This window comes from Tenrec ecaudatus, chromosome 2 (genome assembly GCF_050624435.1).
Source record: "Tenrec ecaudatus isolate mTenEca1 chromosome 2, mTenEca1.hap1, whole genome shotgun sequence".
Classification (NCBI taxonomy): Eukaryota; Metazoa; Chordata; class Mammalia; order Afrosoricida; family Tenrecidae; genus Tenrec; species Tenrec ecaudatus.
Window position 1 is genome coordinate 294,577,931 of NC_134531.1, and position 23,506 is coordinate 294,601,436.

The 23,506-nt window shown below is 40.3% G+C and overlaps 1 protein-coding gene across 6 annotated transcripts in view; it reads left to right on the forward strand.

Annotated features, from left to right (window-relative positions):
• The window catches only part of CD47 (CD47 molecule), an 80,977-nt gene that overhangs the window by 22,158 nt on the left and 35,313 nt on the right, over positions 1–23,506 (forward strand). For 4 of the 6 annotated variants that reach the window (XM_075542565.1, XM_075542564.1, XM_075542566.1 and 1 more), the window contains exon 3: positions 21,636–21,725. The exons of the other annotated variants lie outside the window; for them this stretch is intronic. In XM_075542565.1, coding sequence (XP_075398680.1) covers positions 21,636–21,725 — 90 coding nt within the window. The remainder of the gene's footprint in view (positions 1–21,635; positions 21,726–23,506) is intronic. 6 annotated transcript variants of the gene reach the window in all.

Genomic DNA, 23,506 nt, shown 5'->3' on the forward strand with positions numbered 1-23,506 from the left:
AGTAAATTTTATTTTAATGTGGAATGATGAAGTATCTTTTTAAGTTTAGGAAGTTTACTTTTAAAGAAAAGGAAGAATTAAGAGAAAAATAGGTTGTAGTGCATTATCTAGTGGTTATCTACTTTGAAAAATAAACTTAATTTAAAATATCTTTCCTTACTGTCAATATCAAGTTATTTAATGCTATTATTTTATATTTACTTTATAAATAGGAATTTTCATCATTTTGATATAACTGTTACTTTGCACTGCTCTTCAGCTACCCTCCTATACATCACAGCATCACCTTCAGTTATTAATCCTTGATAATTTGTTAGTTTACCGTATATACTCGTGTGTAAGTCGAGTTTTTTACCACAAAAAATGTGCTGAAAAACTGGGGTTCGGCTTACACACGGGTCAGTGGTACCCCAGCGAGGTGTAACATCTTGCTGTCCCCCCACCCCCAAGGTAATGGGACAGACACCCATTATCTCACGGGTGATTGCCATTTCTCTGCTGTTCATTCAAAGCCCCGCTGACACTGCAGGGCTTTGAATGTTTTTTTACTCACATCTAACCAATCAGAGCCGTCCTTTGATGTGTATCTTTGAATAAGCCTTTTAAAGACTGTGTGCGAAGGATGTGGCACAAATGGAAATGGTCAAGCCCGACTAACAAAAGGAGGAAATCTCATGAAGCCTGACACAGAGTTAATAGCAAAGTGGGTTCGAGATGCATGGGGAGACATTGCAGAGGACATGATGCGACGTACCTTCCAGAAATGTAGTCTTAGTAATGCTGTGGATGGCAGTGAAGACTGCGCTTTGTATGAAAATGACAGCAGTGATGGTGATGACAGCGATCTCAGTGAGGACAGCGTCTATGATGACCTCACACCAGCTGAAGCTCTGCACTGGGATACGGATGATGATGAGGAATCCAGTTTTGAAGGATTTTAACTCTTTCCATTTTAGCTTGGTTGCTGATTGAGCTCGGGGAATAGCACTCTTAAGGTATCATTATTGATACCTTATTGTTTTTGTTGAACCTCTTTTCCACTTACTGTACTGGTTTACTAATGGTAAATGACTTATCCTTTTATTTATGTTTTTATTTAAAATAAATATTTAATTACATTACCCTAGTGATATCTCAATTTTTAGTAATTTTATTTTCATTTGTTTTGATTATTGAAGCTCACCAATAGCTTCTGCATTTTCCATCCTAGGCTTATACTCATGTCAATCAGTTTTTCTGGTTTCCCAGGTAATAATTAGGTACCTCGGCTTATACTCGGGGCGGCTTATACTCGAGTACATATGGTATATCTAAACTCACATGGAGAAATAGGATTGCTAAGTATCGCATAAATGGCACATATCCACATTCTTTCACTTTGCAGTTTCTGCTACCTTTCCATTCATAAATGTAGTCATCTACTAAATAACTTTTACAATTGTAAGTTAAAGATTTAAGAGCTCAGTAGTATTCTATGTTGCCCAGGATGTGGGAAAACAAGCACTCCTATACACTCCTGGTGCAAATATAAGTTGGCACAATCTTTAAGGAATGCATTTTATCATTGTCAACATTTATAAGGTGTGTTCCATAGTTGCTTATACTTCTATAGATTTAGCCTCTGGAAATACACACATTTCCAATGGCATTGATTTATTTCCACTGTTATTCATAACCAGAGTGTTGATAAAAATGGGATATGACCAAATAATTAATTGGCAATTGCTTTAGCTATGGCATTTTTTTAAAGGATGTGTATACCTGGAAAAGAACGAGGTACAGCTATATGGATCTATATGTAGGGAAAAGACCAATACATATTGAACAGAATAGCTTGAGAAGAGTAAGGTATGGAACAGTATGTAATAATCCCTTAAATTAAAAGTTTATTATTGAATAGAATAAAGCAAATACTTCATACTCATTTTTTCCCCAGAGACTAGGATTTTGAGCAATAATCGTTTTTATTACATATCATTCTCTGTTATTTCAGTTGTTACTGCAAGTTTTTGTAACCTTTCAAATTCAAAATAAAATATAAAATATTCGATGAAGTAGGGGAAAATGAATTGATTACACATGTTCAGTAGACCATCGAGCTTTATTCAATGACCTTTTGGGATTAGATGTTGTAAGAAATGGCTTGGGGGCAGCCTCTCGCTTCTTGTGGCCTCATAAACTGGGAGGAGAATTACCAGCAGCCTAAGGTTGATTCCTAAGGAAGTTGAGTTCAGACATTCTTCTACACCCCCCTCCCCCCAATCTTTCTTACCAGCTCTCACACAGCCATCCCTGCCATGGCACTCGATAACCTCTGTGCTAGGTTGGATAGTTCATTGTAGTTGTCACATAGAACTCTCAGACCGTGCTCAAAATTTGGAGTCTATTAGGGAAGTTATCAGGTTGCAGTTCAAGGTCAGAAATGCTCAGGACATATGATTCTTTGGTCAGGACAACCTCTGCTGTGTTTGTAGGCACGCCTTTTTCTGCCTCTATATGTCTTGTCCTGGCCTCTGCCCTACTTGAAAAATGTAATAGAACCCCTTAGCACAACCAATAAATGCCCAAAGGACACATCACTCTACTATAAGCATCAGCCTGCCAGAACTCAATTCCAGCCCTATGGATCGGCAAACCTAGCTCCCCAGTCAAGTGTCAGGAGGGACTATACTCCACTTTACTACTCACTGTGTGGGCTGGAAAGCCAGCGGCTCTCGGCTCTGCTGCCTACACTTCTGTGCCACTAGTTGGGTGTCACAGCTTTCTGTTCTAGGATTCAGGAAGTTCAGTGTTCAGGGACCCTCGGGTCTAAAGGGCATGCTCCACTCCTATCTCATCTTCCTACATAAGCATGAGGTCACGCCCCCTCCCCTACTTTCTGCTTCTGAGATGACTCATACCTCACAGGATGACAAAATTGGCCAAACCCCATGTTACAGTTCCAACTTTGTACTGTCACAACTAATCCTGGTCACAGGGTTAACCCTGTTAGAGCGGACCTCTGGGAAGATGGTGTCGGTGTAGAATCACCCACCTTGTGCTCTTGTGAGAACCAGATCACCCAGAGGCGAGGAAGCCAACCCTGGGAAATCAGGTGCCAGACCTAGAATCCCAATATCACAGGATTTGTTCTGATTTCCTCCTTTGATTTTCACCCACAGAAAACTCCGAGTTTACTGCAGTGCTTTAACTTTGATGAACCTGCCTGTGGGCTTTCTCTAGCCCCCCTGCCAGTACCAGAGGGATTATGTCTGCCACAACTACCACCCCCCTTTTACCCTAGCTCTGAGACCCACCAGCAAGCCCCCAAGACTGTCTCCTAAGAGTAGGTCATGATCCCCCAACCACTGGAGAGCCCCAAGAGCTACCCAAGGAGCTAGTTTCCAACGCACTCACCTTGAGCTTTCCCCCCTTCTCTAGCAGGATCAGAGGGACAGAGAATGCCAGCCACCTCCTTTACCCCGTAGTTCCACAACCACCTCAAGGAGTGACCATTGCTGAGTCATGTGGAAATCCACAATAAAAAGGCCCTGTGTTATACACACAGAGACAGAAGGACTTCACTCTCCCTAAATAACAGACAGGCTCAATAAGTGACTGGTAGACTGAATATACCCCTCAAATACCCTCAACGCAAGTACTTTAAGACACAACTTCCACCAGCCTAAATACACCCACTCCCTTCCTACTTCACAAGTAGCATCACATTTTGTACAACCTCCTTCCCCAACTCATCAAAAATAACTATATATAACAGGAAGGCTTCCTGTAATTAATACCACCATTAGAACCTACAACTGAGCACCTGTATGATATTCCTCACACCCATCCAACTAGCACTCCCTCCTCATCTCTGCACAATGGAGCATCTGCCAGCATCTATTTGATCTTCTCCTATCCTAAAGAGCCAAATCCTACCCCTACACAATCCAGCAGCCTAAGCAGGACTTACAGATCAGCCACTATGTGGTTCAAGCAACAGTCTCCAGCAGCTACCACAAAAAATAAAGGGAAGCAAATGTCAACAACTGAAGATCCCTCAAACCCAGTGGAATACACAGATAAACACGGTCTTGAATGACTAGATAGGGAGTACAAGAGAATGGTGCATAGGGCCTCCTAAGAGGTTAGAAGATCAATCCTGAAAAGATATGGGGGAAAAAATGGAGAAACCAGAAACCTCACACCAAAAGGAAATTCAGGAGTGAAGGAATGAAGAATAATTTTAAAAACAAGGTAAACTACCTGACCTATAGAGTAGAAGAAATGGGAAACCGAATCAGTGACCGTGGAGGCAACCAAGCAGAATTCAGAAAATGCGAAAAACAGAAAGGCAAAATAATCTGAAAAAAAGCCTAAGAAGGATCTGGGAAACCATGAAGTGAAATAACATTAGAATTATTGGGGTACCTGAGCAGGAAAAAAACAAATAAGACTACAGTTAAAATAGTAACGGAAATCTTGGGGAAAAAATTCTCCCAGTATCGCAAAGGAGGAGACGATAACCATTCAGGAAGCAAAGAAAACACCAAATAGATTAACCCCTTCCCCCAAAACAAAAGCAAAAAAACCACATCAAGATGTATAGTAGTCAAATTATTCAACTTCAAGGAAAAGGAGAGAATGAGAGCAGCTAAAGTAAAAAAGGCAATCACGTATAAAGGTAAAAGGATAAGAATTAAGCTCAGACCTCTCCGCAGAGAACACTCAGGAAAGAAGAAATTGGGGCAACATATCCTGAAAGTTGCAAGACAACAACCTCAATCCAAAAATTCTTTATCCAGCAAAGCTTTCCATCAAACTTAAAGGAGAAATAAAATATTTCTCAAATAAGGAAACATTTAGAGAATTTGTGAAAACAAAACCAGCTCTACAAAAAGAAAGAAAATGCTATCCAGTTCATTATGGGCAGAAAACCAGCCACAGCACCCAGACATGAGACCACCACAGGACATAACACCACCCAGTAGCCATCACACTGAAAACAGTAACCAAAACACTGCAGATTGAACAGAGAAACTAAGGTAAGAATAAACTCTCTAGACCAGAGAACTTTAAAGGAGAATTCTACCAAGTATTCTACCTTATAAATGAGGAAGAATGGGAAATATCACACACAAATAGTATGAGGTGATAACAACTGATCTACAATTAGATTTAATTACACTGAATGAAAATGGACAAACTGTGCCTACAAAAAGACAAAGAGTAGCCGATTATATTAGCAAGATTCATCCATCTGCTGTCTTCAAGACAGCAACTTAAACTCAGACAAAAACAGACTGAGAATCAAAGGTTGGCAAAAAGACTACCAAGCAAATGACTTTTTTTTTAAAAAAGCATGTGTGGTAATATTAGTCTCTGACAAAATAGACCTCAAGGTACACAATATAATGAGAGACAAGAATGGGCATAACATAAGGTTCAAGGGATCAGTAGCCCAAGAACCCATCACCATCATAAGCATCTTAGCCCAATGAAAGACCCTTAGAATTCATCAACCAATTCCTCAAAGAAATGAGAAAATAAATCACTAGACCAGCACTAAGAGTCGGTGATTTTAATGTACCCCTCTCCAAAAAAGATCAACGGGTAAGAAAGTCAATAAAGAAATAAGAACTGAACAACACAATCAACTCAACTTTACAGATATTTATAGAACTCTCCAACCATCAGCAAAAAAAAAAGCAAAAAACACCTCCAGTGCACATGGCTCATATCCTAAAATAGACCACATGCTGATGGGAAAATTCAGACTTCTAGAGATCATTGAATCCCTCGCCTCTGACCATAGTGGCATTAAGCTGGAAAGAAAATCACTTGGAGACTCAATACACTCCTCACAAAAAGATTGGATCACAGCCTAAATAAGAGGAAATTAGGAAGTTCCTAGAAACTAATGAGGATGATACAATATAATATACCCAAACCTATGGGACCCAACAAAAGAAGTTATCAGAAGTCACTTTATTGCAATAAATGCACCCATGAAAAAAAGATAAGCAAAGCATGGTCGGCACCTTAACATATCACCTCCAGCAATTAAAACAGAGTCCACAGCATAATCCTTCCAATTGCAAAAGAAAAGAAACCATGAAAATGGAAGAGCAATAAATGAACTGGAAAACAAAAGTAGTAAAAAAAAAAGAAGTTGGTTCTTTAAATTGACCTACAAAATCAACAAACCACTAGCAAACTTAGCAAAGGAAAAGAAGGAGCAGACATCAATATTAAGAATTAGGGACAAAATGAGGTCATAGCAGACCCTAGTGAAATGAAATGATTAATAATGCAGTACTGCAAAAGGCTTTATGGTAACAAATTCAGTAATTTAAAGGACATGGACTAATACCTAGAAAAGCACACTCTCCATAAATTAACACATAGGGACATTCAGAACTTGAGCAGACCCATAGCAAAAGAAGAAATAGATAAGGTCATCAAGAAACTCCCAACTAAGAAAAGCCCCAGACGAGATGACTCTACAGGAGAATTCAACCAAGTATTCAGAGAAGAGCTGAAACCAATCTTACACAGATTCTTTCAGAACACAGAAAGGTACAGCAAACTCCCAAACTCATTCTATGAGGTCAGCATAACTCTGGTACCAAAACCGGGCAAAGACCCCACAAGGATAGAGAACTACAGACCGATATTTCTCATGAATATAAATGCGAAAATTCTCAACAAAATCTTGGCCGATAGAGTGCAAAGACATAAAAAAACCAATACATTATGACCAAGTGGTATTTATACCAGGGATGCAGGGATGGTTCGGCATTCAAAACACAAAGTGATACACCATATTAACAAGAAAAGAGATAAGAACCCTACGATTATATCAATTGATGGAGAAAAAGCATTTGATAATATCCAATACCCATTCCTAATAAAAACTCTCAAGAAGATAGGATTGGAAGGAGAAATTCTCAATACAACAAAGGACATATGAAAACCCAATTGCCAATATTGCACTCAATGGATAAAAGCTGGAAACATTTCCACTGAATAAGGGAACCCCACAAGGGTGGTCCTTTTCCCCACTGTATGCAGCATTGTGCTGGAAGTTCTACCAAGTACCGTAAGACAGTGGCAAGAAATCAAGGGAATAAAATTGGGTAAAGAAGAAGCAAAACTTTTGCTATTTGCAGATGTTGTGGTTTTATATATTGAAAATTGTAAGGTGTCCGCAATTGGATTTCTAGTAACAGTAGAGGAGGTTAGTAGTGTAGCAAGTTCATGATTAACAAGCAGACATCAGTTGGATTCCTATATAGCAGTGATACCTAGGAATAAATCTAACTAAAAAAAACAAAAGACCTGTATGAGGAAAACTACATTACTACAAGAAACCAAAAGGAATTTACACAAATGGAAGTATATCCCATGTTCGTGGAGTAGAAGACTCGATCAATATTGTGAAAAAGTCAATGTTACCTAAAGCAATATACAGATCCAATGTGATCCTGATCCATATTCCAGCATCGTTCTTTAAAGAAACGAAAAAACTAATTAAGAATTTCATCTATAGAGAGAAGCAGCCCAGGAAAGGCAAAGAACTCCACAAGAGGAACAAAGTAGGTGGTCTTGCACTACCTGACCTCAAAACCTACACAGCCACAGTGGTCAAAACAGTCAGGTACTTGTATAATGATAGATACACAGACCAATGGATCAGGACAGAAAGCGCAGAAATGAAAGCATCCACGTACAGAAAACTGATTTTTGACAAAGGCGTCAAAAACATTAATTCAAAAGCAGATGCCCTCTTCAATAAGTAGTGCCGGGAAAATTGGGTATCTATTTGCAGAAGAATGAAACAAGTCCCATATCTCACCCCATGCACAAAAACAAACTCAAGGTGGATCAAAGACTTGACTGTAAAACCCTAAGCTATCAGGATCACTGACAAGACAATGGTGACAAATCTAAGTACCCTACCTGGGCTGTCAGTGATAACAAAGGAAACACACTCTGCAGCAGACAAAAGAGATGAGTGGGACCTATTAAAAATAACACTTGTATACATCAAAAGACTTCATTAAAAGAGTAAAAAGAGAGCTCCCAGAGGGGGTGGGGTGGGTGGGTGGGTGGGGACATGACAGACAAAGAACTAATTACTACAATCTACAGTATCTTACAAGTCTACAAGAACAAAACTAACAATCCCTTGAGAAGCTGGGCAAAGAACCCTAATAGACAATTCACACAGGATGACTCTCGAATGGCCAATAAACACATGAGGAAATTCTCCCACTTGGGAGATGCAAGTCAAAACAGCCATGAGATAGCACCTGAAACCCATTGTAACCCAATTATTTAAAAACCAAGAACAACAAATGCTGGAGAGGGTGTGGTGAAATTGGAATGGTTAGCCACTGCTGATGGGCTTGTGGATACATACAGCCACCGTGGAAGATGATACCTAAAACAGATGACAATTGAAATACCCTATGATCCAGCAATACAATTACTGGGCATACACCCAAAGGAAATAAGATTATGAACAGACATTTGCTCCCCCATATTCATCACAGCACAGTTCACAATAGCATGAAGTTGGAAACAGTCTAAATTCCCATCAGTAGGTGATGGATTAGATCATGAAACTGGTATGTACACACAATGGAATACTACGCATTCCTGGAAAAAAAAAAACAGTGATGAATCCATGAAACACCTCAAGACTTGGAGAGAACTGGAATATAGTATGAGTGAAATTAGTCAAGGACAAATACTGTGGAAGTCCATTGCTGTAGGAACAAGCAAAAAGGGAACACAAACTTAGCCTTGTAGGGCATCCAGTCTATTGATCCAGGGCAGGAGGGCAGATAGCTTGGTAGGGAGCCTGACTGGTGCCAATGAACCGTAGGCCATCTGCTCTAGCTAAGTATTTTGAAGGTCACTCGGCCAGAAGGCGTTTCATGTCACCTGGGATCATATTATCAAGGTCAGTCTTGGATGAGGTCCCCATGACAGATAGTCAGTCCTACCAGAGAGAGAGAGAAGGGAGACAAATGGGAAGAACAGCTCAGGAGAGAGGGAAAGGAGCAAACGCGCCTGGGGGAACACACAGGCATATCTTTTGGTAGGAAAAGGGGGAGGACTGACTTGCAGGTGTGGGGAAGAAGGACTGGAAATATTTTGGGGGGATCCATACTAGTGGTGGGGAGTGTCTTTGGTAGTGTGCACTGGATGGACCACACTGGCCCAGGCTTCTGAATGCGTCCGGGGACCTAGGCCAAGCATCACCAGAGACTGCAACAGTGAGATCCCATGTGGGAACTCCACTGGGTAAGTTGGACTGTACCTCAGACGCACCTAGGACTTTAGGACTTGGGAAATAGGAAAATCCCAAAAAACCTGAAATTGCACTGGGCGGAACAGAGCTTTCTTAGTACATGCATTTTTCCTGCTAGGTGAGCATCGAGCAACTTGCTCCGAGTTAATGCTCCCCGTGGTATTGCCTGGCAAAGTTTTCTTTGGTCACAGTGAATTTTTTCATTAAAGCAGTTTCACTTGAACCTCATTTTTTGTTTCTGTGATGGCCGGTTTAAGAGAACAGCGTACAGCTGTGAAATTGTGTTTCCTGCTCAGGGAAAATGCCGCAGAAACTGTTATGATGTTGAACACAGCTTGCAAGGACAGTGCTATGGAAAAACCGAAGTGACCAGGAGTTTTCTTGTTTCACAAGAGATGAAAGGTTGATTGATGACAAACCTCATTCTGGACGTCCGTCAACTTCCCAAACAGGTGAAAATGTTGACTCGTAGTGCATTTAGAGTTTGTCCCACCAGCTCAGACTGTTCATCAAGTTATCTTTCGAGAGGTTCTGAAAAGATAGCGTAATAGCGTGCAACAAAAAGTCCTGATTGGTGGCAAACAGCACTGGTTTTGCCACCACGACAATGCACCTGCTAATATAGCCATCTCAGTGCACTGGTTTTGGGCAAAAAATCAGCATACCTCTCTTGTCCCCCCCCCCCACCTTATTCATCTGACCTTCCCTCCATGCGGCTTCATTTTTGTTTCCACGAATGAAGAAGGACATGAAAGGACAGTGATTTGACCATGTAGAAGAGATAAAGAAAAAATGAGGGAGGTGCTCTCAGTCATCCAAACAGATGAGTCTGAAAAATGTTTCCAAGATGGAATTGCAGATTTGACAAATGCATTAAGTGCAATGGAGAGTACTTTGAAGGTGATAAAGTTGTGTGTGTATCTTTTTTTATGGGTACCCCCTCATACATGCTGTCTGAGGAAGCAGAAGAAGGCTGTACCATGATTGGTGAGCTGTTGGTAGGCAGACAAATAGGATCTTGCTACATCAGTGCTCTATATGGTGTATTAAGGTATGCATTATTCTAAAAAAGCGGTAACACGCATTCTGTTTTATATTATTTTTGTTCTAATTAGGGTGTATCTCAGAGGTGCTGTGTCATTGGGAGTTACCCTCTTATAGTTGTGATATATGATTTTCTTTTCTTTTTTTTTCCAGTAAGTGAAACCCAGGGTTGATGAACCTATAGGGAGAGCAAGTGGAACAAGGATTTTGGGGTTGGGGAGTGGGTGTAGGAGGGAGTAGGGCGGGGGTAGGGGACAATATTAAGGAGCCTAGGCGGAAAGAAGATGTTTGGAAACTGATTATGGAAGCAATGGTGCACTTCTGCTTGCCATGATTGAATGATGCAATGACCTGACATTCGTATTAAAGCCCAAGTAATAATAAATAAAATTAACAACAACAAACTATCCAGGAATGGGTTTGGGGCTTACACTAAATCCTAGCTCCAACTTAAGAACAATTAGTTCTTCTTATATCATGACCTTGCTTTCAGGAAGGGAAAATAAAAGATACGGGTGCTATAGAAAAATGTGGTGAAGAAATTAGATGGTGCCCAGTTATCAGCTAAAATGGCATCTGAGGACTTAAAGGCTTGTCTCCAAATAAGCAGCCATCTAAGTGAGATGCCATCTAAGTCCATGAAGTACAGCATCATTAGTCACCAAAGGATTGTAAAGCATATAGTCTGAAGTCAAAGGAGAGATTAATACTGGAGTCTAAAGTGTGAGAATCTCTAGTTTTCAGAAGGCTTTGGATGACCGTGGAGGCCCAAGAAGATCCATTTGTGTAACTACATTGGAAACTCCCTCTACCCACAGCTGAGGGGTGAGAGGAAAGTGGTTCCTAAACAGAGTGCGTTGGAGAGTTGAGTATGGAAGATCAAATGCATAAATGTGACTTTAACAATTAAAACTTTGCCAGCAAGATACCCCCCTAGGGTGCATGCTGGACCTGATCAAGTTTCCAAAATTTTCTGTAATTTTGGTTTGTATTTTATTTTTGTTTGCACATATTAGGGTGATCTCAGATGAGTTAGATCATTTCAGAGGCCTGCCAATGCTTGCTTCAGAGGCGACCACCTAGGTTAGCCCAGGTAGACTAGAGAAACAAATCCAGGGAGACTCAAAAGTGTATAAGAAAGAAATGTATATTCAAGAGCAGTTGAATATTGAGAAAATATCCCAGGCCCAATCAAGTCTGTAAGTCCGATATTAGCCCATTTGTCTGATACCAATCTATAAAGTCTTCTTCAGACTCAGAAAACACATGCAATGATGCAGGAAGATCACAGGCTAGTGGATGAAAAGTCTTGTGGATCCAGTGGCGTTGTAAGCATCTTAGCGCTGATGTGGGTCTTCACATGGCTTCTCTGCCTCCATAGGTCTGGCTACATCAGCATAGCTCCATGTGCTTTCTCCACAGGGATGTCTCTCTGGGTGAGCGGAGAGAGAGAGTCTCTCCCACCTCCACAGAGGAAATCCAGGAATTCCCAGAATCTCCAGGGGAAGGCCATGCCCACACAGAGGCCTCATTGGCTATGACCCAATTGACAGACTAGACTTCACCCCTTCACGCTTAATCCTCTTTTTATTTTTTTCATTTTTCAGTATACAAAACACTGAATTGATGAACCTATAAGATAGCAAGTAAAATAAGGGGTTTGGGCGGAGGGGGGGTACAGTGGTGTTGGTGTGGTAAAGGGGAGACAATGTCAAGTAGTTCATATTGAAAAGGAATGTTTGGAAACTGATGGTAGCAAATGTATAATTCTGCCAGGCACGAAAGAACTATGGAACTAGATATGTATTAATTCCCAATTAATAATAATAAATTTTAATTAATTTCATCTCATTGCAGTTTATGTTAAATGCTGAGTGAAGACTTTAATTTGAAATAGAACATGTACTAGAGACATAGAAATAAAATGGGAACAAAAGCTCCTTGGAACCAGAGAATGTGATTCTTTGAGTATTTTGCTTAAAATATCATTTTTATGTCACTCACATTTAGTTAAAAGTATTTTGTTTAAATGTCTGAACGTGTGTTGTCTGAAATAAGTCTCAAACTCTTAAAAACAATTGTGGTATAAAACCAGTAATAGAATTAATTCTATTTAAAAAATCACTTACAGCCGATTTATTTAATTAGTTAATCCTCTCTGCATTTTCTACCTTCTTTTACTCAGATCAATCAGGAAAAGGATAAAACCAATCTGCATAGTCCTACACAGTCATTTGTTGTCTGTTACAAATACTAAGGCTGCAAGAGCCATATTAGATAAATCACTGTATTACAGATGTGAAAATCTGTGTACACGTTTAGTTGTTTTTTTAGTTTTTGTTTTTTAAAGGAAGATGCTCAGTTATGCAGTTGGAAACAAAAATATTGATTCAAATAATACCTGAAGCAACCATCTCTGTGTAGCGCGCTCCAGTCACAGGAACATCAAACAACCATTTCCATTAACTAAATAAACGATCTTCTGAATATTGGAACCTTCAACAGAAAAGCTTCCTGTCTGACAAAATGCTAGACTCTGAAAAGCTAGTATGTGGCAGGGAGAAGTTATAATGCTGAGATTAATAGGAATATTTTATCAGGGTTCAACATTGTGGCCAGAACACAGGAAAAACGCAGATAATATGTTGTTATTATCTCGCACAGAATCTGTTTATAATCAGCAGGGTTAGTTTCAGAGACCCGCCAGTGTTGGCTTCGGGGAGTGTTCAGAGTGCGCCTCAAAGAACAAGGCTCCCCTGTACAAGTAAACTGGGATGCATTCGCTGCATTTCCTCAACCTCGTTAGAAAAGAAATAGCACAGGTAAAATTATGATCTCTAGGGTTTCCGAGATAAAATTAAACTTACATTTCAGCATCCAATAAGTTTTGTATGATTGTACAGATTTATTTTCGTAGTATAGGCACACATGACCCACTTAATGTCAATTTCCTTAAAGCCCAAGGATCTTCATATCACTTTAAATGTCAGTGATCGCTGTGAATCCTAGCTACTTATGAGTATGTCTTTCAGGGTAAGTTTCAAAAAAATAGCAGTCATATCTCTTTGTTTTCAACACAGTAGGATAATAGCTTCCACAACGAGGTTCCAAGTAAGTATTTACAGGGAGGATTTTTTTCTTACTTTAAAGGTATATTTCTGGCATTGTCAGACTCACTGCCAACAAGTTGATTCCAATTTTTGACGACTCTATAAACACAGGGTGTGTTAGTCTGGGTACTTTAGAGAAACAAATCCATAGAAACTAACATATAAAAGAGAGTTTTATATAAAGGTTAAGTGCACATCAAGAAAACATCCCAACCCAGTGCTACCCAAGCCCACAAGTCCAACATTAACCCATATGCCCAACACCAATCCACAAAGTCCTCCTCCACCTCATGAAACAGACACAATGATGCCGACTGCAGGAGGAATGCTGAATCAGTGAATGTGTAAGAGCTCAGCACTGGTAGGGGGCTCCACACGGCTGCTCCAGCCCCCAGGGCGGCATCGGGGTAGGTCCATGTGGCTTCTCCCTCCGGGATGTCCTTCAGGAAGTGAGCCTTGCCAGCTGAAATAGGAAACTGACTAACGCAGCTGCACCCTGGTCCCACCATCACAAAGCAAGTGACCTGAGAACTGGAAAGGCGAGGCTCATGGAGCCATTTATCCCTCCACCTTTCATTTAACCCCACGTGTTTATCAGCCAGGGTGGCACAATAAACTACCTCAAAATATAATGAATTTTCCCATGAACCTTTTGAAACTCCCTTGTATGCATTGTCATATTTCTAACACACACAACTATGTATATAGATTTATCCTCTGCAAACCATCTTATGAACATGGCTGTATTCCCATTACTATTGTTGCTGGACTGTATAATTGTATTTATCATGGTTGCCTTTTACTTTTGCATTCTTCTCGGTGTCTTCCTCTTTGCTTTGGTCATATTGTACTGTCTTCCTCCATTTTATATACTGTCTTTCTCTCCACCAAATTTAGCAGGCATCTATCTGTCAGCTGCCTAGGGATTTTCCCTTCCTTTCCCTTCCCTCCCTGTAACTATGTGGGAAGGGTTGTTCCTATGATTCTAGTGGTCCCGGACAAGCTTTGTCTCTTTGTGATTGCCTTAGGGCACTCAGCATGATGTCATCCATGTTGTGAGTTGTTTCACAGAATCTGTGTGTTCCTTAGTGTGCATGTACCTTAGTTTGTTCATCCATTCGTCTGTTGATGAACACTCATGTGGCCTCCGTATTTTTGTTAATTTGAATAATATTGCAGGTAACATGAGAATGCTTATATCACAACTCTTGTTTTTCTAGGATATGTGTGTGTACCTAGGAATGGAATTGCTGGATAATATGGTATTTCTATTTCTACCTTTTCAAGGATATTTCCATACCATTTTCCAGAGTGGCTGTGCCATTTTATATTTCCACTAGTAGTATATGAGAGTTCCTACTTCCCTATGACCTTGCCAACATTTCTAGCTTTCCAGGTTTGTTTATTTATTTATCAATCAGTGTTGCAATTGCCAGGGCTTTTATTGTGGTTTTGGTTTGCATCTTTGCAGTGGCTACTGGTTGGAAGCATTTCTTTGTGTATTTGTAGCTGCCTTAATGACTTCTTTGGGGAATGTCCTTTGTCTGCTTTTTAATTGAACTATCTTTTTATTGTTGAAGCGATGGACTTTTCTGTGAATTTTAGAAGTAGTCTCTTGTCGTGTCTGTTCGGGCACCCCAGCTCCCCATCTGTAGGCTCTTTTTACTCTGAGAGAGGTCTTGCTGTGCAAAATATGTAATTTATCTTAGGCAGCAGTTCTCAACCCGTGGGTCGTGACCCCTTTGGGGTCGAATGACCCTCTCACAGTGGTCGCTGATTCATAACAGTAGCAAAATTAAGTTATGAAGTAGCAACAAAAATAATTTTATTGGTTGGGAGGGTCACCACCACATGAGGAACTGAATTAAAGGGTTGTTGCTTTAGGAAGGTTGAGAAAAACTGTGTTAGGAGGTCCCCCTTTTATCATTTGTCTTCTGCTTGTGCATTTTTAGTTATGTTTTACAGTCTATTGATGACATTTATTAGGGCCTGTAAGTTTGTCATTCTTCTATGAGCTTAGTTTCAGGGTTTATATTTAGATGCTGATCCATCTTTTTTTCCCTATGGTTTGAGTATGGATCCTATTTCATTTTTCTGCAAATGGATAGCCGGTTTTTCAAGGCCGTTTATTACAGAATGAGGCAACGATGAGGCTTTCTACTCCTGTAAGATGTGCAGTGTCGGAAACCTCAGGGACAATTCTAATCTGTCACAGCGGGTACTGTGAGCCCAGAATCTATGCAGTGGCAATCATAAACTTATTAAGGAGACAATCGGTCCTCATTTTATAGAGTGTAGCCCTTTGTTGAAAATCATCTACCTATCGGTACATTTACTTCTGGGTTCTCAATTCTATTCCAGTGTGTTACGTATCTGTTAACCCTGTGTCAGCCTGTTTTGATAGCAGGCTATGTGAGGCCTCCTACCTTGTTCTACAGTAATTCTCAATTCTCGAGTCTCTTTTCTTTCCAAATAGAGTTAATGATTAGTTTTTCCTTCTCATTAAAGAATGTAGTTGGAACTTGGATTGGGTTTGTGTCTTCAGATCTGTGTGGGTAGTATAAACGTCTTCACCATGTATGTCTTCCTCATGCATCATTGAGCATGGTGCAGTTCTCCATTTATGTCAGGCCCTTTTGCTTTAATTTACGTGGTGGATTATGTTGACTGATTTTGTAAGGTTGAACCATCCTTAACGTTCCTGTTCTGAATCCCGCTTGGTCATATGTATTATTATTATTTTAGTGTATTGCTGAGTTTTATTGGCTAGAATTTTATTGAAAGTGTTTACATATACATGAGGGATGTTGTTGTTAGGTGCACTGCCCTGTCCTGTACAGCCTGAGCCCATTGTTGCAGCCATGGTGTCACTAACCCTCCACTGTACCAAGTGCGATGTCCTTTCCCAGCGACGGATCTCTCTTGACAGTGTACGTGTTCAAAGTATATGGAAGACAAAGTGATGCCATCGTGGTCTCTGAGGAGCACAGTGGTGGTACTTTTTCCAAGACAGATGGGTTTCCCTTTTAGCCGTCCATGGTACCTTCCCTACCCTTCTCCAGCTACGCAATTCAAATGCATCGATTCTTCATCAGTCTTCCTTGTTCAGTGTATTTTGTATTCATGAGGAATATTGGCCTATAATGTACTTGATGGTATCTTCGACTGGCTTTGGCATCAGGGTGTGCTGCCGTCACAAAGTGAGTCCAGGAATTGGTGTCATCTTCTGGACAGTTGGACTCTCCCGTGGAGCCATTTGGACCACACTTTGTTGTTGCTGGGGAGTCGTAGTAATGTGATCGAGTTCTTTCCTCTCTCGCTCTCTCCTTCTCTCTCTTTGGGTGGATCGGCTCACACTTTATTATAGTTATTTGTGTTAATTTAGGTATGTATGCAGTGTGTTTCTAGAAGTTTGTGCATTTCTTCTAGGGTTTCAGAATTGGTGTACAATTCTTCACAGTATTCTGTTATGATCTTTTTTATTTCCCTTAGTTTTCTGATATAAGGTCCCCCACCTCATTTCTTATTTGGTTTAAATACATCATCTTTTGTCATTTGGCCAGAGGTTTGTTGAGTTCATCAGTTCTTTCAAAGAACTGACTTCTAGCCTTGTTTGAATCTTCCTGTTGTTTTTTTCTATTTCAATTGTCTGCTCTCATCATTATTATTCCTTTTTTTCTACTGATTGTGTGTCACTCTTTTTAAAAAATTTATTAGAGTAGTATGTTCCAGGAATTGGTTTTGGCTCTTCTTTATAGATCTGTGCATTTCGGGCTGTAAAGTTTTCCCTGAGCACTGATTTTGCTGTGGCTTACGCATTGGCTGCGCTGCAAGGTCAGTGGCTGAAACCCACCCAGAGCTCTATGGGAACGAGGTAAGGCAGCCTGCTCCCATAAAGATGTGCGGTCTTCGAAACTCTATCTCTGTGACTTGGAATCAACCCTGCTGGGATTTGGATTTTGGATTAGAGGTTTGGGTGTGTTGCGTCTTCATTTTCATTTGGTTCTAGGAATTTTAAATTTTTGTTTTTAATTCTTCTGTGGCTGAATACTTCTTAAGTAAGGTGTTATTCAATTTCCATCTATCAGATTTCCCCCCTGTGCTTGTTTTATTGATTGCTAGTGTTAAAGCTTTTTGGTCAGAGCAGATGCCTTGTGTTATTTTCATGTTCCTGTTACTGACGCTTGGTTTGTGCCCCAGACTGGTCCTTTTCTGGAGAATGGCCCCTGTGCATTTGAGATAAACGGACTGTGCTGTTTCTGGGTGGAACTCTGATTCTGTATGTAAGATCAGGTTGCTTGATTTTGTTATTCTTCCTGCTTGTTTTGTCCATCTGTGAAAGTAGTGCGATAAAGTCTCCTACTATGATTGTAAAAGCGTCTGCTTCTGTTTTCAAGTCTGTTAGGGTTCTTTGTGTTTCGGAGCTCTGTCATTGAGTGCACTGGTAGATAGTGTTGTTTCATCGTGGTAGATAAACACTTTAATTATTGTGCAGTGCACTTCCTTGTCTCGTATAATGGATTCTTAAAGTTTATTTTATCAAAAATTAATACTGCTACTCCTGCTCCCTGACCGATACTGTTAGCTTTCTGCTGGCACCCTTTGCTTTGCAACTTGTCCCCGTGTCTGAGGCCTGTCTCTTAGAGGACGCATTGGGAGGGTCGGGCTGCTGTCACCGCGTTACGTTTTTTGTGTGCGGTGTTAAAGGTTTCTTTTCTCCTCATGATGGTCAGTGCTGAGTTCTTTTTGTATATGGATTTATGTTGTTTTTGTGCTTATGCTTTGTGATCTTATACTTTTTATTTGTGAGATTTATTATTTTTCTTTATGGTTTCCCTAAAGTATACATGAATCCTTCTAAAATAGAATAGTCTGCTATGTCATGAAATTGCTTCATCACTTCCCTTGTCAGAGTTCAGTAACTATATCTTTTATTTCCCCTTTTTGTTTTAAAATGTTGTTATTTAGAGCTTAATTCCATTGGCTCCCTGTAGTCCATTTTTTCGCTTTATTTTTGCAAAGTCGTTAAGTGGGCATCCAGGCCATGTTATCACATGTCTTTATCCCAAGTTGTTGTCTGGCATGGTTGGCTCTCTGCCAGAAGGACTCTCTTTAATATGTCTTTCATGCTGGTCTGGTTTATAGATCGCCCTTTAACTTCTGGTTTCCTGGGAATGTCTTCGTTTCACCATCACTTGAAAGACAGTGTTGTCTATATGATTTTTGATTGGCAATTCTTTTATCAATCTCAAGATTTTATATATATAATACTACTTATGGGCTCTGGTGGCCTAGTGGTTACAAGTTGGGCTGCTAACTGCTAGGTCAGTAGTTCAAAGCCACCAACTGCTCTGTGAGATAAAGAAGACACTTTCTATTCCCATATGATCACTTGTTTGTATGATCACACACAAAAAAAAAAGAGTTACAGTCTCAAAAACTTTGAAGGGCCGTTCTTCCCTGTCCTATAGGATCACTGTGGGTCAGCATTGACTCATCGGTCCTGTTTGGTTTTTTTATAGTTTCTACAAAGAAATCAGAATTCACTTTTATTGGTACCATTTTTCTTTGTGATGTTCCATTTTCTTTTTTTCTGAGTTGCTCTCAGAGTCCTTTTCTTTGTCTTTGGAAGTTTGCTAGTAAAATATGTCTGGTAGCTTTGGGGAAAGATGGGGTTTCTTCCCCTGTAAAGAATTAGAGTCTAGGCTCGCTGAGATTCGGCATTGATTCAACGGTAGTGAGTTTGGTTTGGTCTTGGTGTCCTGTATAGGTCTTTGAGTTTCTTGGATAGAGGCCTTCTTATCTTTCATGATATCAGAGACAACAAATCTTCAGTAATTATCTCTGCCCCACTCCTTAAAGTCTCCTCTTGTTCTAGAATTATAATCGCCCGTAAGTTATTCCCCTTGAAAGTGTCCCACATAACTCTTAGTTTTTCTTCTATTTTGATTGCTCCTCAAACTAATTAGCATCAAAAGATTTGCCCTTACTAACTCTTTCATTAGGTGCAGTTATACTCTGTGCTCTACTATTGAGTTCTCTATTTCTGACCTTTTTGTTCATCCAAAATTCTAGTTTTGTTTGTTTTTTGCATGGGTTCTGTATAATTTTTTTTTTGTACCTGTATTGCCTTCCTGATTTCTAGGGTTCATCTGTGGTTTTCATGACTTTGTATATCTCCCCTTAATCTCTTTGTGGATCTTACAGATGTCTTTTTCTTTACCAGGTGGCTCTTGTACCATTTCTTCCTCTAGGACAGTGGTTCTCAACCTTCCTAATGCCGCAACCCTTTAATACAGTTCCTCATGTTGTAGTGACCCCCCAACCATAACATTATTTTCGTTGCTACTTCATAACTGTCATTTTGCTACTGTTATGAATTGGGCAATCCCTGTGAAAGGGGTGTTCGTTCGATCCCCAAAGGGGTCACAACCCACAGGTTGAGAACCGTTGCTCTAGGTGGTTGTCTGCCTCTTTAATTTGCATCTTGTCCTGTTTCTTAATATGATTTTGCATTGTCTTCTGTCTCTCAAGGCATTTGGGTACTATTTTTATTTGATAATTGTGTATTTGTTTACTTTATCCCAATGTGTGTGTGTGTGTCTGTTTATTTTAGGGCTGGTGCGTAGGGTGTGTTTCACCCCTCTGTTTGATTTGGGGAGCCACAGGGCAGGGAATGTCCCACACCACTGGACGGGTTGGGATGGGCTTGGCTTACTGGTAGACAGAGTAAGCTTGTTCCGGGGTCGTGCAAGTGGAGGGAGTGTGGGCACACACGTGCCCTGCACTTCAGTGAGGGGTATGCTTGAGCAGATGTCTGGAGGCCCAGGAACACCCTCTGTTCGGGTGGCTTGGAGGAGAGGGCCCTTCTGCTATTTTCTCAGTCTGTTAGTTCTGACACCCCACCTGCCTCTTGGATCTGGTTCTTTCCTGCTCTCTGTGTGGGGCGCTGGCTCTCCCTGTGAAAGTTCTTTCTTTGGCTCTGTACCTGTCTTGCTTGCCTGGTTGCACTCCAGGTATGTCTCCACCGTTTCCCTGTCTCTGTGAAGCTGGTTTTCTTAGGCTCCTCATCTAGGCTCCCTGCTGACATTCTGACAAGATGGCCGTGCTGCCTGGGATTTACTGCGAAGGGCCAACTCGGCTCTGTGTCTCTCCTCATTCTCTCTTTCTGATCACCTCCTTTTTCTGCTTGGTGTTCAATCCAAGTAGTATCCTTTCATTTGATGTCCTGGCTTCCAAGGTTGTCAACGGTATCTGTTTTATTTGATTGGCGGACTCTTTGTGGCAGAGGGACAGAATTGGCGGTGGTGTGGGGGTCGGGGTAAGGTCTGATTGAGTCACCATCTTGATCCTCTACTTCCAGTTCTGGTGTTGAACCTTTCCCATGTATTAACTTTGATCATTGTCATAGTTGTCCGTTAGGGTGTAGATTCTACATTACACTCAGATGCTAGGTCTGTTCTGAAGGACAGGGAGGTATTAAGGTGGCGTCAGAGATGCATAACATGTTGGAGTTGGGTTTCAAGCTTAGGCAGCGTAGCCATACAGCTCTGTCCTAAGCTCTGGCTCATGCCACCTCCTTCCACTAAAGGCATGGGCTAGCGGAAATACAACAATGGTAGCGTTTTGCTTTGTTCAAACATTTGTTATGTAAATAAGCTTTATATATAATTTATAACATTCTGGGTTATACATTGGGCTTCTAATCAGCAAGTCAGCAGTTCAAACCCAGCAAATGCTCTGTGGGAGAAAGATAAGGCTTTTTGTTCCCATAAAGATTTACAGCCTTAGAACCCCTGCAGAGGGTCTCTGTGAGTCAGCATCAACTTAATGGTAGTGGGTGAGTATTTAGTCTGAGCCCATGGCTTTGCTTATTTCTATTTTCTCTCTCTTCAGTAAAGATTAGTTTATGGTCATGTGCCATCGCGTTGGTTCCAGTCGATTGCAGTCCCGTAGGAAAGAGTAGTGCTGCGTCACGGGTCTCCACGGCTGTGAGTCTTTTCAAGGGCTCCCCGCGTCTACTCTCCCGGGGAGCAGAGGCTGTGCGCCAAGTCTGATGGCTCTGTTGGTAGTTGAGTGCGGAAACCTTGTGCCACCGGGGCCCTGACGGAAGGTCATAAAGAGGTCGTAAAACGATTAGAATAAGTCCTAATTGTGATTTTTGTTTTCTTTTTCTCTAGTTTCCTGGTTTTCTCCAAAAGAAAATATTCTCATCATTATTTTCCCAATTTTGGCTATACTTCTGTCCTGGGGACAGTTTGGTATTGTGAGTAAGTATTATTATTACTTTAAAAAATTTTGTGTTGTTGTGTTGAAATGGTTGTTTCTGAGAGTCAATATAAGTAGAGTATTCACATTTAACAAAGGGTTGTATTTAATGGAATGTGATTGTAATGAATATGAATGATAATATTCTCCTTGAGGTCTATATTATCCCTATATGTTTCATATTTCCATTTTATTAAAAGTTAACAAATTCATAACCTGGTTATTTATTTGTTTGTTTTGCCTTCTAAGGATACTGGGAAAACTAATAATTCTAATAATTATAGTATTTTAAATTCATGTATTTTAATGTTTCAGATTATTTGCATATATATTATTTGACAGTTGCAACCTATATTAGTGTTTAGAAATGACTTTGTGCTTTTCAGATTAAGATTGTAATTATATCCTGTCATCACACTTTGCTATGTAATCATGTGACCATACTTTGTAGGCAAATGTTGATGCTATATCAGATTTAGCATTACTAATATAGAATTGCCACAACTGGTATATTAAGTAATCTACATTTGGGTTGCTGTTTATTCTCAACCAAATTTCCGAACCACTTTGATACAGGAAACTTAGTAAAATAATGAAGCCCTCACCTGACTGTTGTCTAAACTTTTAAAATACGAGAATTATCCCTCGTCTCCCTATAGCACATTGAAATAATCATTGAAGGCCAGTAAACACGCAAGTCAAGAATAAATAACACTGACACTTCTTATTTTGTAGCCTTTTTTGAAGACTGACAATATTGCAGTGACTTGGTCTCATATATTTCACAAATCTTACTTTGCTCGGAAGTATGTAAACTGTGTGTATTGACAGCGATGCGTGCATATGGAAAGGATATGGCTGCTTATATATTTTAAGGGTTCTTACTACGCGGCACTCTACAGAAATGCTGTTTGATTTCAAAGGTGTTCTTAACTTTTATCACAAAAGAGAAAAGGGGAAAGAATGGACTGACAGTGATAACTGTCAAGGATTTTCACAACTTGGAGTTTCACGGCAGTATCTGGACTACTTTAGGAAGTTCTCTTAGAATTTCAGTGCACCTTTTATATCAAGAAAATGAATGGTACTCTGGACCTATTCAGTCTTCACTGATGTCGGAGAAAGCCGTAGACAGGATTGGCAAACCAGACTTTCAGAGTGAAAGCACGATTTGGGTAGGGAGCAGTCTCTTTTTCAGACCATGAATTTATCTCACAGCCCTGTGATTTGTCGATTTTGGATGTTTGCTGATCATGACGCTATTGTTAGTGGCATTAATATTCCTGGAATGAACCAGGGAAGAGTAATGTGGTTTAGTTCTCTCTGTTCAATATCAGCTTTATTTTCACAAAATAAGCCTTTAAAGGGTTGTTGTTTTTTTTTCAGCTTAAAAAAAATAATGCTTTAGAACACCTCATACTCACTGTCCCTGGGTCAGTTCTGACTCGCAGTGACTATGACAGGCATAGTAGGGCTGCCCCTTTGGGTTTACAAGGCTATAAATCTTTACAGGAATGGAAAGCCTCATCTTCCTCCCAAAAGAGAGGCTGGTGGGTTTGAACTGCTGACCTTGTAGCTAGCAGCGCATCCACTAGGCCCCCTGAGCTCCTTTGAACACCTTGTCAGTGGTTCTCAACCTTCCTAATGCCGTGAACCTTGAATACAGTTCCTCCAAATCATAAAATTATTTTCAATGCTATTTTGTAACTAATTTTGCTACTTTTATGAATCGTACTGTGAATATCTGATATGCAGGATGTATTTTCATTGTTGCAAATTGAAT